At 47.9% G+C, this 21953-nt stretch overlaps 1 protein-coding gene across 3 annotated transcripts in view; it reads right to left on the bottom strand.

Moving 5' to 3' along the window:
- Positions 1-17056, bottom strand: part of RNF220 (ring finger protein 220) — a gene marked incomplete at its 5' end in the record, with an annotated part of 218969 nt that extends 201913 nt beyond the window's left edge. For 2 of the 3 annotated variants that reach the window (XM_080349194.1, XM_080349195.1), the window contains one exon: positions 16423-17047. In XM_080349194.1, coding sequence (XP_080205320.1) covers positions 16423-17047 — 625 coding nt within the window. Of the gene's footprint in view, positions 1-16422 lie in introns of all 3 variants that reach the window. The other variant, XM_080349197.1, reaches the window with a different exon arrangement.
- Positions 17057-21953: the final 4897 nt, after the last annotated feature.

Raw genomic sequence — 21953 nt, 5'->3', positions numbered from 1 at the left:
CAATTCTTCTTGCCGTCTCCAGAAAAAACACAGACCGCACTACAAACTGAAGACACAAAAAGTTAACACAAAGCCTTTCTTTAAAAAATAATGAAAAAGGTGCTTTAGTTCTCCATTTCTTGCCTCTAACCACTTTCCCCATTCAGCTCCTTACCCTCACACATGCCCTTTCCTTCCCTAAACTCCTTCTGTTTGACAACAAAAAAAAAACCACAAAAAGACAAACACCCACAGGAAAACATGGGCTGTCCTACTCCATCTGTCCTTAATTTCTCTGCCGGCTTTGCCCCTCTACAACCCTCTTTTAAAGCAGCCCAACTGCCAGACAGCGGGGCTACAGAAGGGTCACCCCAACCCTGCGTGCCAGGGTCAAAATGTTTGAAAGGTTGAATTCAGCTCTCCATGAACTCCGCTATAAAAGCTCTCTGGAGGGACTTCACCACCATCTCTCTGCTTTCCCCTGTGGAAACTCTGGCCTTTCTGATTTCTGCTCCTAGGCTTCCCTGCCCTCCTTTCAGGCTGTTAGTCGGTAGGTCCGCAGAGCTGGGGAGGGGCAGGATAGGTCAGCAGGGGCACGAGTGAGACAAAAAGTTAATTAAGCAACATCCAGCCCTTGCCTAGAGAGCAGAGAAGTGTCCAAGGAGCAGTGGTTGGGGACACCAGTGCCAGCGACACCTCTGCATGGCACCTCCCTTGTGCTCCAAGGATGCTCATGCAAGGAGCCAAGCCACGGATGGTACCACAGCGCTTGGCAAGCAGAAGGGACCCCTGCCCTCCTCCTGCACCCCAGCCCTCTGCCCAGCTTAGTAAAATAAATTGCTTAAGAGAGAGGACCCCACTCCATCCCCACATTGTTACGCCTCTTAGAATGTGAAGGAAGACAGACAGACAGACACAGACTGTGCCAAGCAGTTTAGGAAGGCCCCAAGAGAAGTCTGGACTGTGACTGGGAGAGCCTGCTCTGGCTGGCAGGCTGGATTTCAGCTCCCAGCTTCTCCCGGCTGTGCTCCCCGCAGGTACGTCCACACCGGACAAACCTCCCCTTTCTGCTTTTTGGGGTGGTTCTTTTTTCACCCGGGACCAGTACAATGCAAACAGCAGGGAAGCTGCCCTGGAGAGAGAAGCCCCTCAGCTAAGACACTACTGGCCCCCCCAGTAGAGAGAGTGCCATCCTCTTGCCACTTGCCGGGGCAAACGCAGCTGCCACGGGGAGCTGGACTGACAGGGGATGGGATGGGATGGGATGGGATGGGATGGGATGGGATGGGATGGGATGGGATGGGATGGGATAACAGGGCAGCATCACTGCTCTCAATCCCTCCAGCTTGACCCCAGCACCATCAAACTGTTCCTTTGGGCCCGCTGTTCACAGATAGGAGCTTTCTGGACCCAGGAAAGAATTGCTCAGTCCTCCTTTAATTCATTCCCCCTTTTAAATGACATCTCAGCCACCACCAGGTCTCTAAGACCTCTGCCCCAACACTTCGGCAAGTTTCTCTTTCACTCTGTTAAATCAGTGGGTGGCCTGAAGGTGCAGAGCTACCACTGCTGCCTCTGGAGAGCCACATCCCCTCTGCCCTGCTGCAGGAGGTACACAAGGCTACGAGATTCACTGTCAGCTCGTTCACACCTCTGCAGCACCCAGGGACCGGCTGCCCTGCAGTCCCCAGGAGCCAGGGCTCTGCTCCAGCCCTAGGGTGAGCTCCTGCACCCACCAGGAGCAGAACCCGTGGGGTCTGAAGGACTCACACTAGGTCAGAGCCCGATGTGTCTGTGCACCGAGGGAAGTAATCTCCATCAACCTCCACAAGGAGCAAACTCTGCAAACTGAGTGAGGCTCCTGCTGTGGCCCTTGCATAGCCAGGAGTGCAGAAGTTACCCATGGGACTTCTCCAACCCTCCATACATGAGCCCAGGGCAATGTGGGACCCCGAAGTGCAAGGATGCAGGAAGCAGAAGTTTGCTAAAGATACACACGCTAAAAGCTGTTCAGGCAAGCTGTGCCAATAGGCTCATTCTTCATGTAAGAGAGCTCCCTCTAGGTTAAACACTCGGGTATTTCAGAAGCCATTGCTCATTTTGGAGTCCACGCTCTGCCCTGATGCCTTTATCTCCGGAGACGTGTCTGTCAGTGGGAAAGCCTGCAAACACCCCTGAAAACACGAGGTTTGCTTTCTGCCTGCAACCCGCCTTCCTGCTGCGGGCACCGAGCGCCGGCAGCTCCGCGTGTTCTGTGCACACGCGTGTGATGCACGTGTCCTTGCGTGTCCCCCTGAACCACACATCCCCGGTATTTCACCCATCGGAGCTGCTCCGATACATTCCACTGGAGCTACACCAGGGAAGGAGATGACCCGCGATTTCTCCAGTCCCAAACCCAATCTTTACCCTTCTTGGAAACACGGATGAATTAATCCACAAACTGATGAGCCGGGGAGTTCAGCAGAGGCTTTTCAAATTCACAGAACTAGAAAAATCAGATGGAAAAGACTTAATGCTGGAAAATGCAGGTCTGCTCCCTGCACTGGGATCCCAGGAGCTTTGCACAAACTAGTTTTAAACATTGAAGTCTTTAATACAAGCTCCCATTTTATTTTTATTTTACCTAGACTGGTATTTACTAATAAATATGCAGCTCGCTGTATACAGAACAGCGGGTAGCGCTCATTTACAGCTGTATAGAACTGACTGCAATATTCAACATCCCTACTCCGCTATGCAGTATAATACTCACAATAAAACACACTCCATATTTGCAACTGTGTCCATGCTACTGTTCTGGTACGTGACACACATTAAGAAACAAATTCAGAACACAGGAAAGAATTTGCAATTTACACAAAAAAGATGCGTTGGGATTTTCAATAAGTTCTAGCATAATACAGTATCATTTTTATATCTTGTCTGCTCCCTTGGTCTTGCTGATTTAATACATCTTTTCTCTCTATAACCATAAACCTATAGGTTGTATAAAGATTTTTTTTAAAACATAATATACGGTGCCAGTGTGTATTTATAAAACTTTACCATAGAAATGTAAGAATTGTCAGAATGACTCAGTCCAAGGGCCGTCCAGGCCAATATCCTGTCTCCAATAGTTTTTTCCATTAATATGGATTAGGCAGACAATACAGTTTACTACAACCTCTTTTTATAACCGCGTTAGTGATAATAATACTGCCTTGTGTATAAACGCTTATACAGCGCGGTAAACAGGGAAACAGCATTGTCCCCTCAGGGGGGGAAACTGAGGCAGGGAAGATGGAGATATAAATAACATATTTTATATATATATATATGTAACTTGGTGAAGATTATGTATAACAAGGAGCCATCAAAAGCCCTGGGTAGCACCTTCAGCCCTCGCATCCCATCATGCAGCCCTGCCGGGCACCAAAAGATGGGCCACAAGCCCAGGGGATGTTGCCCTGGGAAGAGTTAATGGTGGAGGTCTCAAGCCAGAGCACTGCAGGTGTCTGCTTTTAATTCTTTGCTGCTCTTCTCCCAAACAGCCCAAGGATTTCCACCCTCCCTCCTTCTCCTTTACAAATGAGTGTTTAGCATAAGAAGAGAGGCCAGAGGAGCCAGGGCAGCAGGGAGATCTCCTACAGCCCTTTCTAGGCAACCTGAGCAGGCGGGAAAAGGCAGCTGGCGGGAGCCCAGTGAGAGAGCGGGGACCACTGGACGAGTCTTTTCACATCTGGTTAAGTACTGCTAAACCCTCCGACGAGCTGCCTAATTATTACAACACTTCTGCCGAAGAATTAATGTGCTTGGCCGGCTGCACTGGGGCAGAAAGGGTAGGAAAGCAGCTGTCAGGATGCAGGCGGTGATGGGAGCACCAAGAAAAGAGGTTTGCGGCACAAGAACAGGGTAGGGAATCTCTGTCTGCAGGATCCTGCTCAGAGAACAGCCTCCTCCCTGCTTTTTTTTGCTGCACGGCCCCCAGGAGGGGACAGTGCCAACAGAGTTGTTCCTCTAGCAAGGGCAGCCCTTGCAAACAGCTCAGAGATGCCTTGCATCTGAAAATCAACAGAAAAAACAGCATCCCCCAAAATCCATTATTATCCTGAGGACCCAAGAGCAGGGCAAAGAGCAGAACTCGCGGAGGTGGGATCCCCTCAATCCAGTGTCTGCTCTCACTTCTCCTTCTTGCTGAGCCCTCATTTCAGTGCCTTCCACAAAATCCAAGTGTGGCACCTTATTTCTGTAGGTCTCTACAGGTCTGACAGGTACTGTACTGCTGAGGGAGCATTATTCATACGTGTATCTCCCTGCAAAACCCGCTTGAAAAGGGCTGCAGAAAGGACACCAGCAGCTCCCAGGTACTGCTCCCTGGGGCGGCCGTCTCCATGTCAGGTTATCACAAGCTTGCTGGTGGTTAAGCCTCTTTCTGCTGCAGCTGTGGCAGGTTTAATCTCTCCCCCTAGACAAAAAGGTGGGTTTATTTCCCCAGAGGTGTCCAAGTACACCCTGAGAGCTCAGCGAAAGCAGCAGCCCGCTGGGTGCCTTTTACCCACAGACATTTGGTGAAATTAATGACACAAAAGTAAGTATAAAGGCTAAGACAAATAGAACTGGCAACAACTTGAACCTTTGGCCTGTCCTTTGAAAGTCTCTGGCAAGTCTCAAATCTTCTTGATCTGCTCACTAAAGGGATGACTGTCCCACAATTATTTTCCAAGCATTTGTTGGCAAGTTGTAGGAGGAAAAAGGCATTTCACTGAAGCTGTTAGTACAAAAGCTCAGCTCCAGCCAGGGCTCTGGACTCCACTTCAAATTATAATATTTTAAGTACCTGAAAATAAATATTTTGTCAGCTGCTGAGAATTAAGAAGTAGCTTCGACCTTTCAGAGAGGGGAACCCTGCGGAGAGCGGCGAGCCTCAGAGAGTTAGCTGCAAAACAAGCTTTGCCCAAACCATTCAACCTGTCTAGCACACACACAGCCTCCCATCCTGTGTTCCTGGCTCCTTCCAAGCTGCCCAGATTCTTCTGGGGCACAACAGGCTCTTGTGCACCCAGCAGCTCCTTCCCAGCTGGGACACAGGCTGGTGAAAGACGCTGGAGCAGCACCGCACTATAAACTGGATGCTATGAGTAAAATGAGCATCCCTGAGGCAGCAACAGCGGCGTATCAGGGCTTCCTACTAACAGCAGCCAGTCCACTCGTATGTTGCTCATCCACGGTGTTGCTTCATGCCATACCATGTCAAGTCCAAGGAATTTTATCCACAAGGATTAAAAATACTTGCTTTTGGTTCTTAACACGAACCCTGACTATGACCATGCACCCAGACAGATAGATGCACCGATCAACCCTCAGACCCTGAGCCGCAAAGAACATCGTTCATGCTCCAGCGATGCCAAAGTCACCCACACAAAGCAGAAGATCTCTGGTCTTCCAGCAGAGCTCAAAGAGTTAAATCCCTCTCCCTTCCCCCCCAGTCTTTCTGCCTTTGGCCTTTAGATCAGCCCTGGTTGCCAATGAGGACTCATCGAAACACCACCGAGGCTGGGCCTGTCAGGAAGGAAACCAGCGCGTCCAGAGTTTTGTTGTTCTAAAGACTTTTTTTTTTTTAATTTTATTTTACTGCTCAGGAAGGAAGCCAGAGCCTGCGCTATGACTCCAAGAATGTCGATTACTCATCCTTCCCTGCATTATTTCTTTTATCTCTCACTTTTATCTACCTTACTCCAAATTTTTTTCCCCCCATTTCTTTCTGTGTATTTCCCAGCCACTGGTTTCAGCTGTTCATCCACGTTTCACACACACCACACACACACAAAAATCTGGCAGCTGTTTCTTCAGAATAAATCCCAATTATAATGTTTATTAAACAAGCCACCATCACTCCCCACATGCAACTCTGTCAATCCTGGTGTAACCATCCAGGTACCATGGTTGTAACCACTGCTCTAGGACCGCAGCACCTCCAAAACACAAACACAACCACTCTCAGTGTACAGCCGTGCTACAAGAATATTGTAACCCCGGCTTTAAAGACGGGCAATGAGGAACGGCTCTGCTTGTCCAAGGTCAATAGAGTCCACAGCACAAGCACAACCTACGCTCAGGGCTTTGCCCAGGCAGCCCTTTTCTCTTCCTGCTCCATGTGGCTGCAAGGAGGAGGCACCCTCTGCTCTGCCAATAAACATACCCTTCATCTTCAATACCTCCACATCAGTCAAGCTAGAAATGAGCAATAAAAGTATCGGTATGTGACAAGTTCATGACACATTTCCTTAGGTGCAAAAAACGTATGTCCTGGATCACCCGAATGCCAGTGAGCCACCTGAGTACATAGCAGAGGGACTATCAGCAAGTGGTGTCTAAGTGCCTTCTCCTCCCAGGCTCTGCAAAATCCATCACACCACCCGGGGATTTCCTTTTCTTCTTTGCCCAGGTGCAGCTAACAACCCAGACACAACTGGCAACATCTGGGAGAACACAGACCCAGATGTTTCTCATTGACTTTGTAACCTTCTCAGCCTTCGCCAGCGCATGCCCACTTAATGGGGTGGGCGCCCAGGTGGGAGATGCACGTGCCCGAGGGCAGACTTGGGTGCTCACAGTGTTCCTGAAGAGATGACCAAAAGTGAGCCTTTTTGTTCAGTTTAAGGCCATAAAACCTGGGGCCTGATCCGGACCACACTAAATACAGCTTCCCCAGACTACAACATCCATGGTATCCGAGTTACATGCGAGCGAGGCCAATTCAAGTTCTCTCTGCCCAGCTCTGTCGTGTTCTAGCACAATCCTTTTCCACAGTTAACGTGTTGTTTTCATTTTAAGAGGGAAAATAATGAGATGGTGGGAACGTTATTTCTGGCTAATGGAGACAGAGAACTACAAACTTTCACGGCTCACTTTTTCCAGTATATCCCAGTCCTGATCCAAGTATCATCATACTTATTTCAGTCCTGGACCCAAGACGGGACTGGACATACCACACCGGCCAAATTAAAACAGAAATAACTTGTAGCACTTTTCTGCTTCACACTCTCTCAAAGATCTCTTGTTGATATTTAATTTCTGGTCTGCAGACTCCCTGCTTCCCCCTCTGTTGAATCTCCAGGCACCTTCAACACAGCTTCCCTGACCATATTAGCCCCCCATCTTGAGCAAAGGCAGACTGCTGATCACCATGTAACCAGGAACACTCTGAGAACAACATTTTTGTGCATGAACCCCAATATGCAGAAAGGAGGGAGCAGCAGAGATGGTGGCAAGTGCCAGCAGTCCTGTCCAGGGCTGTGCACTGAGCAAAGGGCAAAACTGAGGGCGAAGAGAAAGAAACTGCCTAGTTTAGCTGCTTGTTCTCCCCTTCTCCTGTCGAAGGGGCACCTCCTGATGTATGAATCCACTTACACTGGCACCTTTTTGATTGTGACCGTTAAGTTCCTCTGCTCACGCTCCAGGCAGGGTTACCCAGGTCACTGATTGCTCCTTCATCTCCCCAGTATAAAAAAAGGCCAGTGGTTGAACTGCCTTCATGCGGAGGGTGAAGACAAGAACTCAGGAGAAAAAGGCTGTCACCCTGGCTAAGGACTTTGCTGGAGGCTCACCTCCAACATGGCGCTGGCAATGAGAAGTGAAACTGGTTCACAAGGAGGAGAATAAACAAGAGAAGGAAGCGCGCTGCTGTAGTGTTTTGCATGGATCCCTCTGACCTGCCCTGGCACCCAGGATGGCACTTTCCACCCATCCACAGCTGTCGGGACCTTGAAGGATCACCCACACTGCAAAGAGCAACAAGGAGATGAGGTTCCCTATGGCCAAAGGTTGGCCTGGGTGTGGGGTGGCTCTGCTGTGGCATGGCCAGGCCACCCCAATAAGGGTTTTGCTCACCCAGCCTGAGGTGCAGCACCCTGGATGCTGTTTATCCCCACTCGCTCACAAACACCCCGCATCACCTTTGCTGCAGCGTGGGGGCTCGGACAGAGGTTCCCAGAAGGGAATTTTGTGGAGTCTCCCCATAGAGAGGACTGGGACAGAACACTCCTAAAGAAATCTTCAATATTGCAAGCAAGGATGGAGGAGAAAGCAGAGCAGTAATCTGGTACCAGGTCTTTTCCCACCCTGGCAAAACAGCCAATGCAGGCTCTCTGCGATGAGGAATTATTATCCTATGCCTCCTTATAGCGAGGGATGTTACAGGATAGAGAATTTCACATAATAAATGGCTTTCCAAGTTGTTCCTTAAAGCGCAGTGAAACAATATCAAAATCAGATGGAAAGGCTGAGTCACGTTTAATTAATGGTATCTTAATTTGAAACAAAGTATCGAAAATCCCAATAGAAAGAAATCAGTCATCAGGGCAGCCCCCTGAGTTTCACTTTTCATTCTGGATTGCATTGGGCAAGTCTGTACCCAGCGCCACTCCGCTCACCTGCAGACTGACACCCCAGTGCTTTCTGGTTTAGTTTTCATAGCACAGTTTTCGTACCAAATTAAAAACTTGATGTTGTTACTCTGGTGAGAGCCCGTTACCAGGAATCGGTGCTGCTGGGAGAAAGCGAGGACACAGTTTCCAGCTTTTCCTTTTAGGGGTATCCAGAGACATTTAGTGCCTTCCTTTTCCCATTGCAGGACAGCCCGGTATTCACAAGAAAAAGTACAAAACACATTCTTGCTCTGCAATTTGGTGAGAAAGAAAAATCTCTGTCTCAGGCTACCAAAAAAGGAAGATTTAAAAACAATACTGATTAGAAACAATGTCCCAAGTGACAAAAAATACCATGGAAGTGTCCCACACCTGAACTCAAAGGGAAGTTTCACTGTCACCTCCCTCCCCATGTTACCCACATTTAAGACAATAAATCTCTCTTTGCCTCACTCCTTCCTGACGTTGCTTTTCCCCCTTTTCTGTTGCTCAGGGTGCTGCTGCAATTCAAGACGCCAGCAAATGTTTGAAGGAGAGGAGAAAGCGAAGGCTAAAGAACACCCAGCTTATCGCAACCACCATAAGTGTTTTCAAAAGACAAGACAAAGAAGACAGACACAGTTCCAAAATTCACATCAATTCTTCAGCACCTTCACTGATTTGAAGGCTGGGTCACAGAGAAGGATCAACCTGGCCAACAAATGCTCTAGCAGCAACAGGAGAATAACTTCAGCGCTAAGATGTTAAGAGAACTGAATTCAGGATGATGAGTTTGCGCCGAATATCTGTAACCTGAGAGTTTATATACACAGAGATCGCTCAGGCCAGCAGAGTCATGCGGGAAAACAGCGAGGTTGCATAAAAGGGGAGAAAGACACGTGCATAGATTACATGTGTAGGTCTACAAAAAATACTCGTGTCCTTTTTCAGATGACACCGCATAGGAATCCAATCTCACGTTAAATTTCCAAAATATAAATCCACTATTCCTGAAGAATTTCAGTTGCTTTGCACAGCTGAAAAATGTTCTCAGAAGTCCCCAAATCTACAATTTCATCCTGGAGAAGGGAGGTGAAAAATTCATAGGCTATCAAGCCAAATGACATGATCGAAGACCAACAGTGACATGAACCGCAGGATAAAAATCATCACAATTTACTTTCGATGGCTGCTTCTCTTGGAATAAGGTATTAAAAGAAAACAACTTTGCCCCCACTATGAATTTGCATTAGAAATCCATAATAAAAATAAAGCTTAATATGATACAAATGGGTACAGTTCTCTATAGTGCTCCTGATGCAGATTAAGGTTAGACAGATTTTAGATGACAGTTATTTACCTCAGTCTAACACCATGTATGCACAAATGGAATTTATTTTATAGCTGCAGATATTAGCCAGAAAAAAAAAAAAAAGGAGATGAGAGGAAATCTTACAGTCTCATGTAAAATATAATTATGTCTGTTTTCTGCTCCTTGGAAGGCAAACAAAGAGGGAAAAATGAATCTGCTGCTGGCATTTAATGGGACTTGTCTAAATGATACCAAGCAAATAACAACCAGCAACAATTCACAAACACCTTCACTTCTATTTTTTCCAAGGGGGAATTCCAGAAACTCTAAGATCTTGTTGCCTTGATCACTGTAACTCCTACAGAGCAGGATTAGGCCTGTGCCTGAGTATGTCTCTTTCCTTTGAGACCTTCAAATTATCGGCGAAAGAGAAAAAAACATCACAAAGGCACTGATGCTTATTCTGTTCCTCCTGAAACGTGCCCCCCTTTCCCCCTGCTTCTCCCAGTTCCTTACGCAACCACCACCGATCAACCAGGAAACTGTTGCTAGCTCTTGAATTTTGCAAGTTAGCAAGTAAAATAATAAAACAATGTTTTAACTGTCAGAGATCCTGGCTCGCAAAGTGCACTTTGGTCATTTCCTTTAATAACTGCAGTTTAGCGGTAATGATTTATAATAGTTCATAATATTCTACTAACTGTACTATATTAATAATACTAATACTTTGCCCTTGCCTGGTGTCTTCTGTCAGAAGATATCAAAGCGGCACACGCCGCCGGGAGGGAGGTATCGCTGTTCCCCTGGTGGGGATGGGGAAATCGCGACTCCGAGCCGTGCCCGAGGTCAGGATTCCCGCTCCCCAGCCCCGCACAGCAGCCACCAAGTCTGCCTGCGCTTCTCCTGCTGCGATTTTGTGACAGCAGTCGAGTCTGATCGATGGGGCCGAAGATTTAATGTGATTAAATCCTTCTCGAAAAGCAAGCTTTGGCCAGCGTTTTGGGGACTGTGGTTTTGATGGGAAATACGGAGCTAGATGGGGAGTTTGCCCTGCAATTGTGCAGTAAATACGCTCATGCCAGCGTTCAGACACACAGGGTAAAAGAGGAGTGATAAATATTTACTGTGCCCGTGCCTATCTCTCCAGCAGGTGATGGATAAATGTGACATTTAGGTGATGCTCACTGCTCCGAGGATGAGCCCTGACGCCAGCTCCCATGGAGTCCAAAAAGGACGATAAAGGGGATGCGGCATTGCTGGCACGGCTGAGATGATGTGAAAGCTGGTCGGATGGCAGCGGCGGCACGGGGGAACATTTTGGAGGAGAAAACAGCCCCAGCCCTCCCCCTGAAACGATCAATTACAAGCCATCCTTCTGCCGAGCGCCCGGCGAGGACAGCAAATGCAGAACAGCCGCCCGGCCGGGCTCTGCATGACAATTGATGGGAAGGGGAGGCCGAGGGGGTGGCGAGGCGGGGGAGGCAGCCCCGTCCCTCCTCTCACCATGGTGATTAGGTATTCCGAATGCGCCAGATAGCCCCAAATAACAGAAAGAGAAATATAAACTGGAGACCGGCAGATCCAAGGCAGGCCAGATGGCCCCGCAGCCGGCAGGGGCTGCTCCCATCCAGCCCTTCCCCACTTTAACTGTTCAAACATTTCTTTATCCCGGCAAGACAATTAAGCTGAACAGCACGGAAAGGAGTCTCGGCAACAGTTTGCAGAGGGAGCAGGAAGGTTGTTGCCAAAAAAGTAGAAAAAGGAGGCGATTGCTGCGTACTCCAAGACCTCCCTCCATGCAGTGCATCTCTCCCCACAAGGACGATGTGTTTTTGGTGGTGTGAGAGGGATGGGTGGATGTCCCCCATGTCTGCTACTGCCCATCTGCCTGCCCACCCTTTCAGAAAATCCACTGTTGCTCCTTCACTCCTCCTACATCACGCACAGCACCGCACGACGGAAAGCAAACGTTCCACTTGATTTATTTCATAAGCAATGTTAAGTTTGCAATTTCCCATGGTCACAGCTGATTATTATTAGCGACAATGCATCACTTCACGTTAGACCCCAAATTTTACTGGCCTCGGAAGTGGTGCACCCCGGCAGGAAAAGTCGTGAGCAATGGGTGTGTGTTTGCGTATACGTGTGCATTCCCCCTCCAATCCATTGTTCTGCCACAAAATATCAGAAGAAAAACCTTCTTCCCCACCAGCACAAGTACACGTGCCCACACAAAGGTCTCTACATAGGTCCCAGCTCATAAACACAAAGCCCAACATACATGTCTGGTGGAGAGGGTGTCTGTAAAGACAGTCCTTGGTCTGATTTCCAAAGCTCTACATTATTCAGCAATTCAAGCTGTGGTCATGATAGCCCTGATGCTCATCACCTGAAGTGCGATTTACATTTGATCAATAATGAACCAGTTGTTTCAAAAGCAAAACTAACCCCATGCTAGAGACGCTCTTTAAAAGCCTAAAGTGGAACAAAGAGCACACTAGCTCGGTGTACACCCTCTTGCAGGGGAGAAACTGGCTGCAGGACAAACTGACTGTGTCGAGATAACCAAGGTTAAATATGATTATAAAAAATAATAATCAAAATAGTGTTAATAAAACCACCTTCTCTGTACCCACCAGTCCCAAGAGGTGAGCGAGGATTGCAGCGTGCTCACCAACTCCATCGCTCATCCCCAGGAGCTGGGTGAGAGCCACCAGCAGCAACAGGGAAACTGAGGCCAGAAGAGGCAGTGGTTGGGATATAGAAGGTCACCTTGATACATCGAGCTGTGCGCCACAAGGAGCCACAGACAACACATGATGAAGACCGAGCAGCCACAGGAAACCATCATCTGTGGACGAGGGAGGCTGGGGACACGGGCAGCCTCGCAGGGACGGCAGAGGTGTCCCCTCTGCCAAGGACGAGCTCTTTGCCAAGAGATCCCAGCTTTGCCATAGACCTCTGCATGTCACTTTGTGGGAAAGCGATGCCACGGTGACTGGGTACAGAAGGCCACTGGGAGAGAATTTATTAGAAGCAAAGAACAAAACCAGAGGGTTTTTTTTTTTTCCTGATTTTAAAAGAGGGCTATAGATCTCTTTTGCAGAAAGGAACATGCCATTTATTTCCACTCCTTCTAGGAATCTCAGCTATTGTATGCTTATTAAAGGAAACCCATAAAATATGTCTCCCAGCATCTTTAACACGTGCTTTACAAGAAGCCCCTAAACTCTAACAAATGGCATTATTTTTCTCAGTAAGCACCTTAGAGGACGGGCCCATTCAGCACACATTACGTCTGCTTCTCCCTGTACACTCCATCATCCCAGATCTCCTGAGGACCTGCATTTCACAGCAAGAGACAACTTGGCCAAAAGCAGACATCTCAGCCCAATTTCCTGAGTAACAAGGAGCAGAATCCCACCCAGATGCACCCCAAAAGTGACGTTCTCCCTTCCCAGGATATACAAGAAGAGGTATTGCTGGAAAACAGCACCCTGCTTTATAACTAAGGAACCATTTACCCAAAAGACAGAAATCTCTACTGCACAAATACAAGTCTTACAGAGCCGGGTGCTAACCAGCACACATCCCAAATAATTGTACTAAATTTTGCAAATACCCTCCACTGGTGAAAAGAGGATAAGACTTTGCTCCCATGACACACATGGCTAAATAGAGCAACTTCCAGACACTCCCTGAGACTAAAATGCCTTCTTAGATTCTCATTTTGCTGCAAAGTGTCTCAAGCATAAACCTATTTTTTCAGGAATATTAAAACTCAGTGCATTGAATTACCTTTAAAAAAAAAAAAAATCCTAGAAAATCACCATTTAAGACACCGGGTAAAACAAACATTTTAATGAGCCCTTCAAAAATGGTTCATGTGCAGCGGTACTGAAGAATATGCAGAGAAATCACAGTAATTCACTTTCCACGTAACACAAACCCTTTCAGGAATCTACAAAATACAACCAAAGGGTTGAGCTCTGCAAATCCAAAAAGCACTTGCTAGACATGTGAAGGTATCGCTGATCTAAGAAAATGGTACCATTTTTGTTCACAGTTGTAGAAAAGCCTTATTAGCTCTTTGCCTAGAAGCTACAGCCACCTACCTGCAACAGATTCTCCATCAGGAGGACAAGCAGGCAGATTTTACAAAGGCTTATATATAACAATTACACAAGGAATCCATAAAACTTGTCAGAGACAACCACCCCCCCAAAGTATGCACCTATATACCCAAAGTATGCACCTATATAGAAACTCCAAAAATTTGTATGCAAATGTCAGTGCAAAACAGGATCACGATTATATCTGCAAACCGTGATATCTCAAATTCCTCGTTGCGGAAGTTTTTATTTTCTGATGGTCAACACCACAGATCATCAGGATCCTGTAAAAAGCTCCGGCGCTCGCTCTCTCGGCCTCCAGCAAACACACCCATACGTGCGTATGCACACACCAAATAAACTTGCCGTGTTAATGGAGCGAAGTTTCCATGGTGCAGTATCTATATGTGATGGGAACATGATACAGAGCCAACGGGCATATTTAGTGCACACTGTCCCGATAGTTACAGAAGAATTTTAATGTCCATGAAATACCAGGGGTGTTGCATTTGCTCGGCTCTACTGTGCAGCAAAGCATCTTAAAGACATTTAACAACACGGGTAAGAAAAACAACAAAACAAAACACCTTCCACTTCTGCCCAAGTTTTCAAAGCTGTCTGCAAGTTTTTATTCTGCTTCCTTTGCCCAGAGGTCCCCTGCCACACCGTCGGGAGCCGGGTGTCACCGGGTGTCACCGATTGTCACCGGGTGTCACCATCCCCGTCCCTCGCACAGGCTGTGCAAAGCCACATCGCTCCCAAGGAGAGGACCCAGGTCAGCACATGCTGGCGGCAAAGGCAAGGCACAGCGCTGGATGTGGATGTGTCTGTCTGTCTGCAGCTGCGCTCCATGTGGTCTAATTCATTTAACAGATTTACTTCTTTAAATGGGGTATCTGACAGGATTTTGCTACTGAGATCCACAGCAGCTGACACGCTCTAAATTAATTTAGGTAGCGGACCCGCTCCTCCGCCGCTATCTCCTGGAATATTCTTTAGAGCAAGCTTCATTTCCACAGCCAGGTTACATCGATAAGAGAAAGAGCATCGACAAAGATGTCTCTCAGCCTTGTCATCTCACCTGCCTCCCCCTCAGGATAATTATATTACCAGCTTACACACATACACATCCATACGTACTCCCACCTAAATCTGCTTCCCCTACGGATCCAAAAGGAGGGAGAGGAGATGCAGAACAATGAAAGGAGCTTGTGGCACAAAAAGTAGCACGGTCGGGGGTGGATCAGAAGGAGAGGGGGGAGACAGATAAGAGATCGCGTTTGTAGTGCAAGGAATACACGGCTTCTGCCTTCAGTGGGAATCGTCCTACCCTCGTGAATGCCAGCATAAAAGATGCACTTGCAGCATATTTCAAAACCAAAGAGCGATGGATTTACAGGCAGGTTGATTTTATGACGACTTTTATTGAAAAGGTACGCTGGGTTTAGGCAGATGCCTTTTAGCGCCGGTAAGTTAGCACAGTGCCTAATTCAAGGAGACAGCCTGAGGAAGCAGCGCCGACAGGGGAGAGAGAGCCACAATGTCTCTATTACTCTCGTCGGCATCATAAAGGGGAGAAGAAAAATCACGTCTGAAAGGGAGAGGAATGAGCGGTGCAGCAGGTTTTCATTGCAAAAAAATGTTGTAATAATAATAACAACAACAGCAACAATAATAAAATTACTTTCTAGGAAGAAAATTCAACGGAACAAAGGAGCTCCCATGAAAAGAAAACCACTCGCTACTTGTTCCACACGTCTGGGTTTACAGGAAAACTCTAACCATAAGTTAGTGCCCTTCTTCAGGGTACCACTCTCTGCCACCCCCAAATCGCTCCCCATCGTGGCTCAACTCCCAGCCCAGCAAACCTGGCAGGCTGCCCTTCCCAAAGAACAGCTCTGCCCCTCTCTGTGGGCAACACCACAAGGGACACGGAGATGGAGGAGCAGGGAGTTACAGTCACGAGCACGTGGGCTGGTTTCCTTCAGTCCAACCACCGAGCTGCAAAAGGGCACATCACCTTTCAACAGGTACCGAAAGGGGGAAACGCTCAGAGAAACGTGGTGCAACAGCTTATTGAATTGTAATAAAAGATTTGGGTTTATGTCTCGAGAAGGGAGATCGGTGGCCAGAAATACTCATATTTTAACCAGAGGAAACGCTTCTTTTGTCAAAACCTGCGGCACGAATCCTGACAGTGATGCATTTGCTGTAAGAACAGTGTGCATGAAGAAAAGGTCAGAAAAAAATACCTGAAGAAGCAGGGGGTGCATGTTTGCTGCAAGCTCTGGGAAAGTTTCTGGCTACACACTCCAGCTGCACCCCTGTTTACACACATATATGTGCCAGCACCTATAGCCTCGCGCTGGGGCACAGACGGCTTTCTGCATGGTCAACGTTGCCTCTCCAGCTGTGTGCTGGATGACAAGCTGCCTTCAAGAGCACATCACCTCAAAATCTGTCAGTGTCCATTGAGAAGAGACAAGGCAACATGGGGTGGCTGAGCTGGGCAGGCAGGAAAGGCTGGTTTTCCTCCGCCTTCAGCAAGAACCACAGCACTGCGGGACAATCACCTGTTGAGTATCTCAACCAGGCGCAACTAAAGAACCAACAAGTCAACGGAGGTACTTACATCTGTCACTTCGGTCTTCAGGACTGGATGATGTCTCCCGGTCAGAAATGAGGCCAGAAACGGCAAAGATCTTCTTCCCCGTGTCGTCAACCTTGAGGGAGCCGGGGGAGCTGGAGGGGAGCTGCGTGCCAAACTCGTACTCCTTCCCATCAGCGTCCGAGAAGCGCAGATGGGGTGAGTCAGTGTCATGGCAGTTTTTCAGGCGCTTGGCCGGTGTAAAGGCTGACTGGTAGCTCTCCCGGTCTTCAGTAGATGCAAAAGGGCGGAAAGCCCCAACGCCGCTGTGGTTCAACATACTGATTGGGGTGCAGTCCAGGTTGGGGGGTGCAAACTGGGGGTGGAGGTGAAGCAAGGACGGAGGAAAGTCACGGTTTGCAAATGCGCCCGGCACTCCACCTTGCCGGTGATACATGGAGGCAAAAGTATATGAGCCATTGGTAAAGGGAATATGCACGTCCTTGTCTGCTGACACAGGGACCCCAAAAGGCCTCGGCTGCTGGCAGGGGATGGAAGCATCACGGCTGGCTTCGGCGGTGGAGGCGAGAACCATCAGTGCTGGGGAGGCCAGCGGGTTGGGGAGGTAGGGTGAGTTCTCCATCTTGAACGCTGCCCGGTGTAAGTCCATCGGAGTCTCTTTCCTCAGCAGGATCACAAGCGGAACAATCTTCCCTGGAAGGAAAGCAAAGCGGTGCCTGGGAACGGAGCAGGGAAAATTACTGGAGCATCATCACTCTCTGAACACTGCAAGGGAACAGAAAAGAAAAGAAGACACAAATGGTCAGGTTTCTGCTCTCCTCTCCCTGGGACGCTCCAGCATCAAGGTGGCCACATGTGTTACAACCCACGGGCCGGCAACACGCCACTGTTCTCATTCAAGAAAATCAATAGACAACTTCACACACTAGTGGAATCGGCTCTGGCCCTCCAGGTTAAAGGGTTATCATCCAGTGCAGATGAATGAAAGGCAGACCAAACATAATAACATGCAGATTTAATAACCCACTAATAAACAAGGTTCAGTCTCAAATTAAGATAGTAGGTCCAAATTATAATTGGAATTTTATATGGCAAAAGAGGCACGTACATATAATTGCAATAAACTTAAGAATGCCCACACATACACACACCACTAATTTGCCTGGGGGGGTGTGTGCATGTGGAACCAGCATAAAAATATCCGTTGCACGTAGTTACCAGATAAGTCAGAGTTCATGTTTATACGGTACACTATGCTTAAGACGTACATAGCAGACACGTATTTTCTCTCACTCTCCGAGTATATATGAGTAGTACTTGCAGACACAGTACTTGCTACCGTCATACACATATATATACACACACCATTGGAATGTAGGAATGTAGGGACTGTGTACGGGTGTGTGTTTGTAATACACAAGCACCCACGCGTGCACACACACTCCCTGTTAGCCAAAAGAGAGAAGATTTCCCCAGGAAAACGCCTGGCGTCTCTGACGATATTTAAAATCATAATGGGTGCTTCTGCCATCCGATCTCCACAAGCGTCTGCCTTTCGGGTCGGGGACAAGAGAGAATGGATCAGTAATTTTAGTTCCTAATGCACTCACTCTTAAGTAGATTTGTAAACTGCGCTGAATGTGCCATTAACATTTAGAGGGAAATGTTAACAAAATTTCTGCCTGGCATCTTGCTGAGCCTCTCAGGTTGGCTGCAGCCACCCAGCGACCCCCTCCCAGGCTGAGAGAAGGGAAAACGCTCCTTTCTGTATCTCCCCCAGTTTGCTGCGGCTTTTTGTTGTTATTTTCTCCCCCAATCAATCTCCTGTCTTTTCTTTTAAGCTTCCGTCGCCTGCCATTCAGGCCCCACAACCCAGCTTAAAATACAAGGACTATAACTTTGAAACAATATACTAGCCGCTGGAGCTCAAAGGGCCAGAAAAATCATATAATAATAAAAAGCTGTTACAAATTGTGCCTCTTAAATCCAGAGGGTCAAACATCTCAAATAAAACTTAGTGAGAGTGTCTCCCTAATGGAGTGCCTTTTGTACTCCATGAATGAGGGAGCCTAGGTTAACAAAGTGTATGAAATCCAGTCTGTGGCTTTAATGCAGTTCAGTGATAACATTTCCTCTCTCCCATCCTGTACCCAGCCACTCCACTGACTGTTATTAATTGTCAAGATGAGTGGACATCATCTCTCTGCTTCCTCATTTGGCACCCATCCTTACAGACATCATTGCTGAATTACCAGATTATGTATCTCGCATTAACAGATTTGCTCTCTTCCAAATTTTAAATAACTTTCCCGTCAAGTTCTCACTGTGGAGGGTGAGGGGAGAGCAAGGGATGCCAAGGGCACCCTGGTCACCGCCGCAGTCCTGGGTGCATCCACTCTGCAGCTGCATATGAGAAACTGGAGGTCAGGAAACTGCACCCACTGGCAAATCTGGAGTTGCTGGGGCTTATGTAACCATGTAAATATATATTATATATATACACGCACATATATGATTATGCATCTAAAGAGATGCATGCAAACAAGTCGCCATTCTCAGAAACAAACAATCATTAAGATGGACGCGAAACTGAGCAATCATGGGAAAACATGGATTTCCAGGGAAAATAAAAAAAAAGGCAACCACCTCTGTCTCCTCTTCTATTTTTACTCGTGCTATCACCCCATTACGTTAAATGTCTTTCATAAATTAGTAATCTGGCCGCAACACTTGACACTCCTGTAGGATACTGTGAATCACTACGGCCGCTCATTCGTTTGCAAACTTCATTACGCTGGGAATAAATCAACACATTACAATATCTCAGCCGGCCAAATTTAATGCTTTTTCAGCTCCCACTTCCTTTTTCGTTCTCTCTTGCTCCCTTCTTGCCCAGCGCCTCCCACCCCCAGCAACACGGACAGATTGGACTGCAGCACACCAGTCATTATGAAAATCTATCGTTAATACACTCCCAATGTCAAAATGTCATAGGTTTAAATACAGAACCCAAAAATAAGAAAACTAACTGGCCTTCTTAATTAAAAAAATATGGATTGCAGGGTAATCATCTGGAGGGCACATTTGGGTGCCGGGAAGGCAGTGGGCACAGGCGGGCTGAGGAGCTGCTACTTTTCTGCCTCTATGCTGATTTTTTTTAATTTAGCACCTCGCGCAAATCCAGATTAAAATAACTCCAGCTATTGATCCGAGCAGTGGAATTGACATTAATTTTAGTTCACTTCTCACTTTGCAAAGGGATCAATAGGAAGTAATAACAGCTGACATCCCCGCTGAAAGGAGGAGAAAAGACGGGCTAGAGACAGAAATCGAAAAGCAACCAAATAAATCAGCAGCTACTTTTCCACGGCATCAGACAAACTCCAAACAGATTGCAAAAAGTCTTTGTTGAATTAACTAAACAAGGAGTAAAGGGAGGGGGAGTGGAGATCAATCTATGAAGCTACATAAACTGTCTACCAAGTACAAAGGTTAGACGGACAGACTGAAAACAAAGTCTATTTTTATTATTTGTGTTTTCGTGGCTACCTATATGCATAGATATCGGTTTTTAGAGCTACCCTGGTTTAGTGTACACAAATTGCCTGTGTAATCGTGTATGTTACTAATAACAAGGCTAAACACGCCACGAGCAAGACGAGTTGAATCAACAGCCTTTAGCTCTGAACCATAGAAAAAAATACCTCTCACCAAGGAACAAGTTGTAATCAGTTATCTCTGCCTCAGTTTTGGTTCCTCTGCTTACGAGGGTTGTAGCACTGAGCTGAATTAGTAAAGAGGAAAGTCTGGTAAAAGTAGAAGCCATGACAGAGCTGGGTTGAGCAGGCATCAAACACCCAGCAAGTGGAGAAAACAGCAGTGACCACTGGTTACAAATGTAGACCCCACTTGCTAATCAGCCTAAGAAACACACACATATGCGAGCACATGCACACCCCATACGCAGCCACCAGATCTGCAAATCTTTTACTAAAACGTTACTCAGAGTTCCTATTACTAAAGCACCTCTCTGCTATCGATTAAAATATATAAAACACACCACTCTGGTTTCTACAACAGGTTGCATTTTTGTGGTCTCTCAACCATTTCCAAATGCCAGAGATTAAAATAATGGGGCAAATTAACATTTTTCTCCCTCCAGAAACAAAGTTTTCTTGGGGAAAAAAAAATAATTAACAAGCTAGGGGGGGGGGGAGTTTAAAACAACAGGAAACCCAGGAAAATTGATGATGCATGTAAATTAGGAAAGACCCGGGAAAAAAATCACAATATCCATTTACATTAAAAAGTTTTTTCCCCATAAATGTCAAGTAGGAATTTAGAAATATGCTCCGCGCAGAAAAGCCAAAGATTATAAAACAAAATAATGCCAGCTGTTTGGGGATTTAAGTGCTCAAATGGATTATACATTTGAACCAAACTGGATTTCCTTATAATAAATAAAACAAATGCAAGCTCGAAAGCCAACAAAGGAGAGCTCTCATCACTGGATTAAGATACAAAGGAAAAACAGTTAATTTTTTTTTCCAACGCGTGAAATATGCCAAGTGCAGCCGCACACACGGGCAGCTGCTCTGAAAACCGGTTTAAGGGAAAAATGAAAGAAAAAAGTAGGAAATAGGAGAGCGGGGAGTTGGAGGAGCGGGCGGCGGGGCCAGCGGAGCGGCGGACCCGGTCCCGGAGCCGGAGCGGCGGACCCAGCCGGAGCGGCGGACTCGGGTCCCGGGCGGCTCCGCCGGGCAGGGCAACCCGGCTTCTGCCCCCTCGCCCCGCACCGCGCCCCCGCTTTTGTTTTGCTGCAAACTTCTTCCAAAAATAAAAAACAAAACAATTGTTTTGAGAAAAAATGGGGGGAGGGAAGCCCCCGGGAGGAGAGGGTGCTCCCCGCGGCGGGCTGCGGGCAGGGAGGAAGCGCCGGGGATTTAGCAAAAGAAAAAAGAAATAGAAGAAAAAAAAACAAGAAAGAAGAAGAAAAAAACCCGCACGACCTACCGAGGGGTTCGCTACCCGGCCTGTGCCCCTCGGCCACGCTCCCAACTTGGCGAAATCCGAGCGAAAATCGCCGGCGGCGTCGCCCGGGGAGAAGCCCCGCGCCAGGGGACAGCGGGCGCGCCCCGGCCCCGGGCACTGGCCCCGCTCCCCTCCGGCAGCGCCCGCCTCAGAGCGGGAAGAAGCCACCCGGGCTGGTACCCGCTGGCCACGCCGTTTACCTCCCGCTCCTGGTTTCTCCCTCACCGCCCGGAGGGTGTTAAATAAACCCAAATAAAATAAAATGAGAAGGGGGCAAGCCCCGGGCTGGAGCCTACCGACGCCGCCAAGCCTCGCCGCTCCGCGCTCCCCGCCGGCAAATTAAACAGGTGTTTGGCGGCCCGGCGGGTCGGGGCTGCGGGCTCGGCTCGGCTCGGCTCGGCTCGGTCCGGCCCCGCACGCCCCGCCGGGAAGCGGCGATCGGGGAGCAGCCGGGGCTGCCCCGCTCCTGCCTCCGCGGGAATTATTCACTCCCGGCGAGGGCGGCGGGCGGGGGCTCCGGCGGT

The sequence above is a fragment of the Nesoenas mayeri genome (genome assembly GCF_963082525.1).
Source record: "Nesoenas mayeri genome assembly, chromosome: 8".
In the NCBI taxonomy this organism is placed as follows: Eukaryota; Metazoa; Chordata; class Aves; order Columbiformes; family Columbidae; genus Nesoenas; species Nesoenas mayeri.
This window is presented reverse-complemented; position numbering and strand designations above follow the sequence as displayed.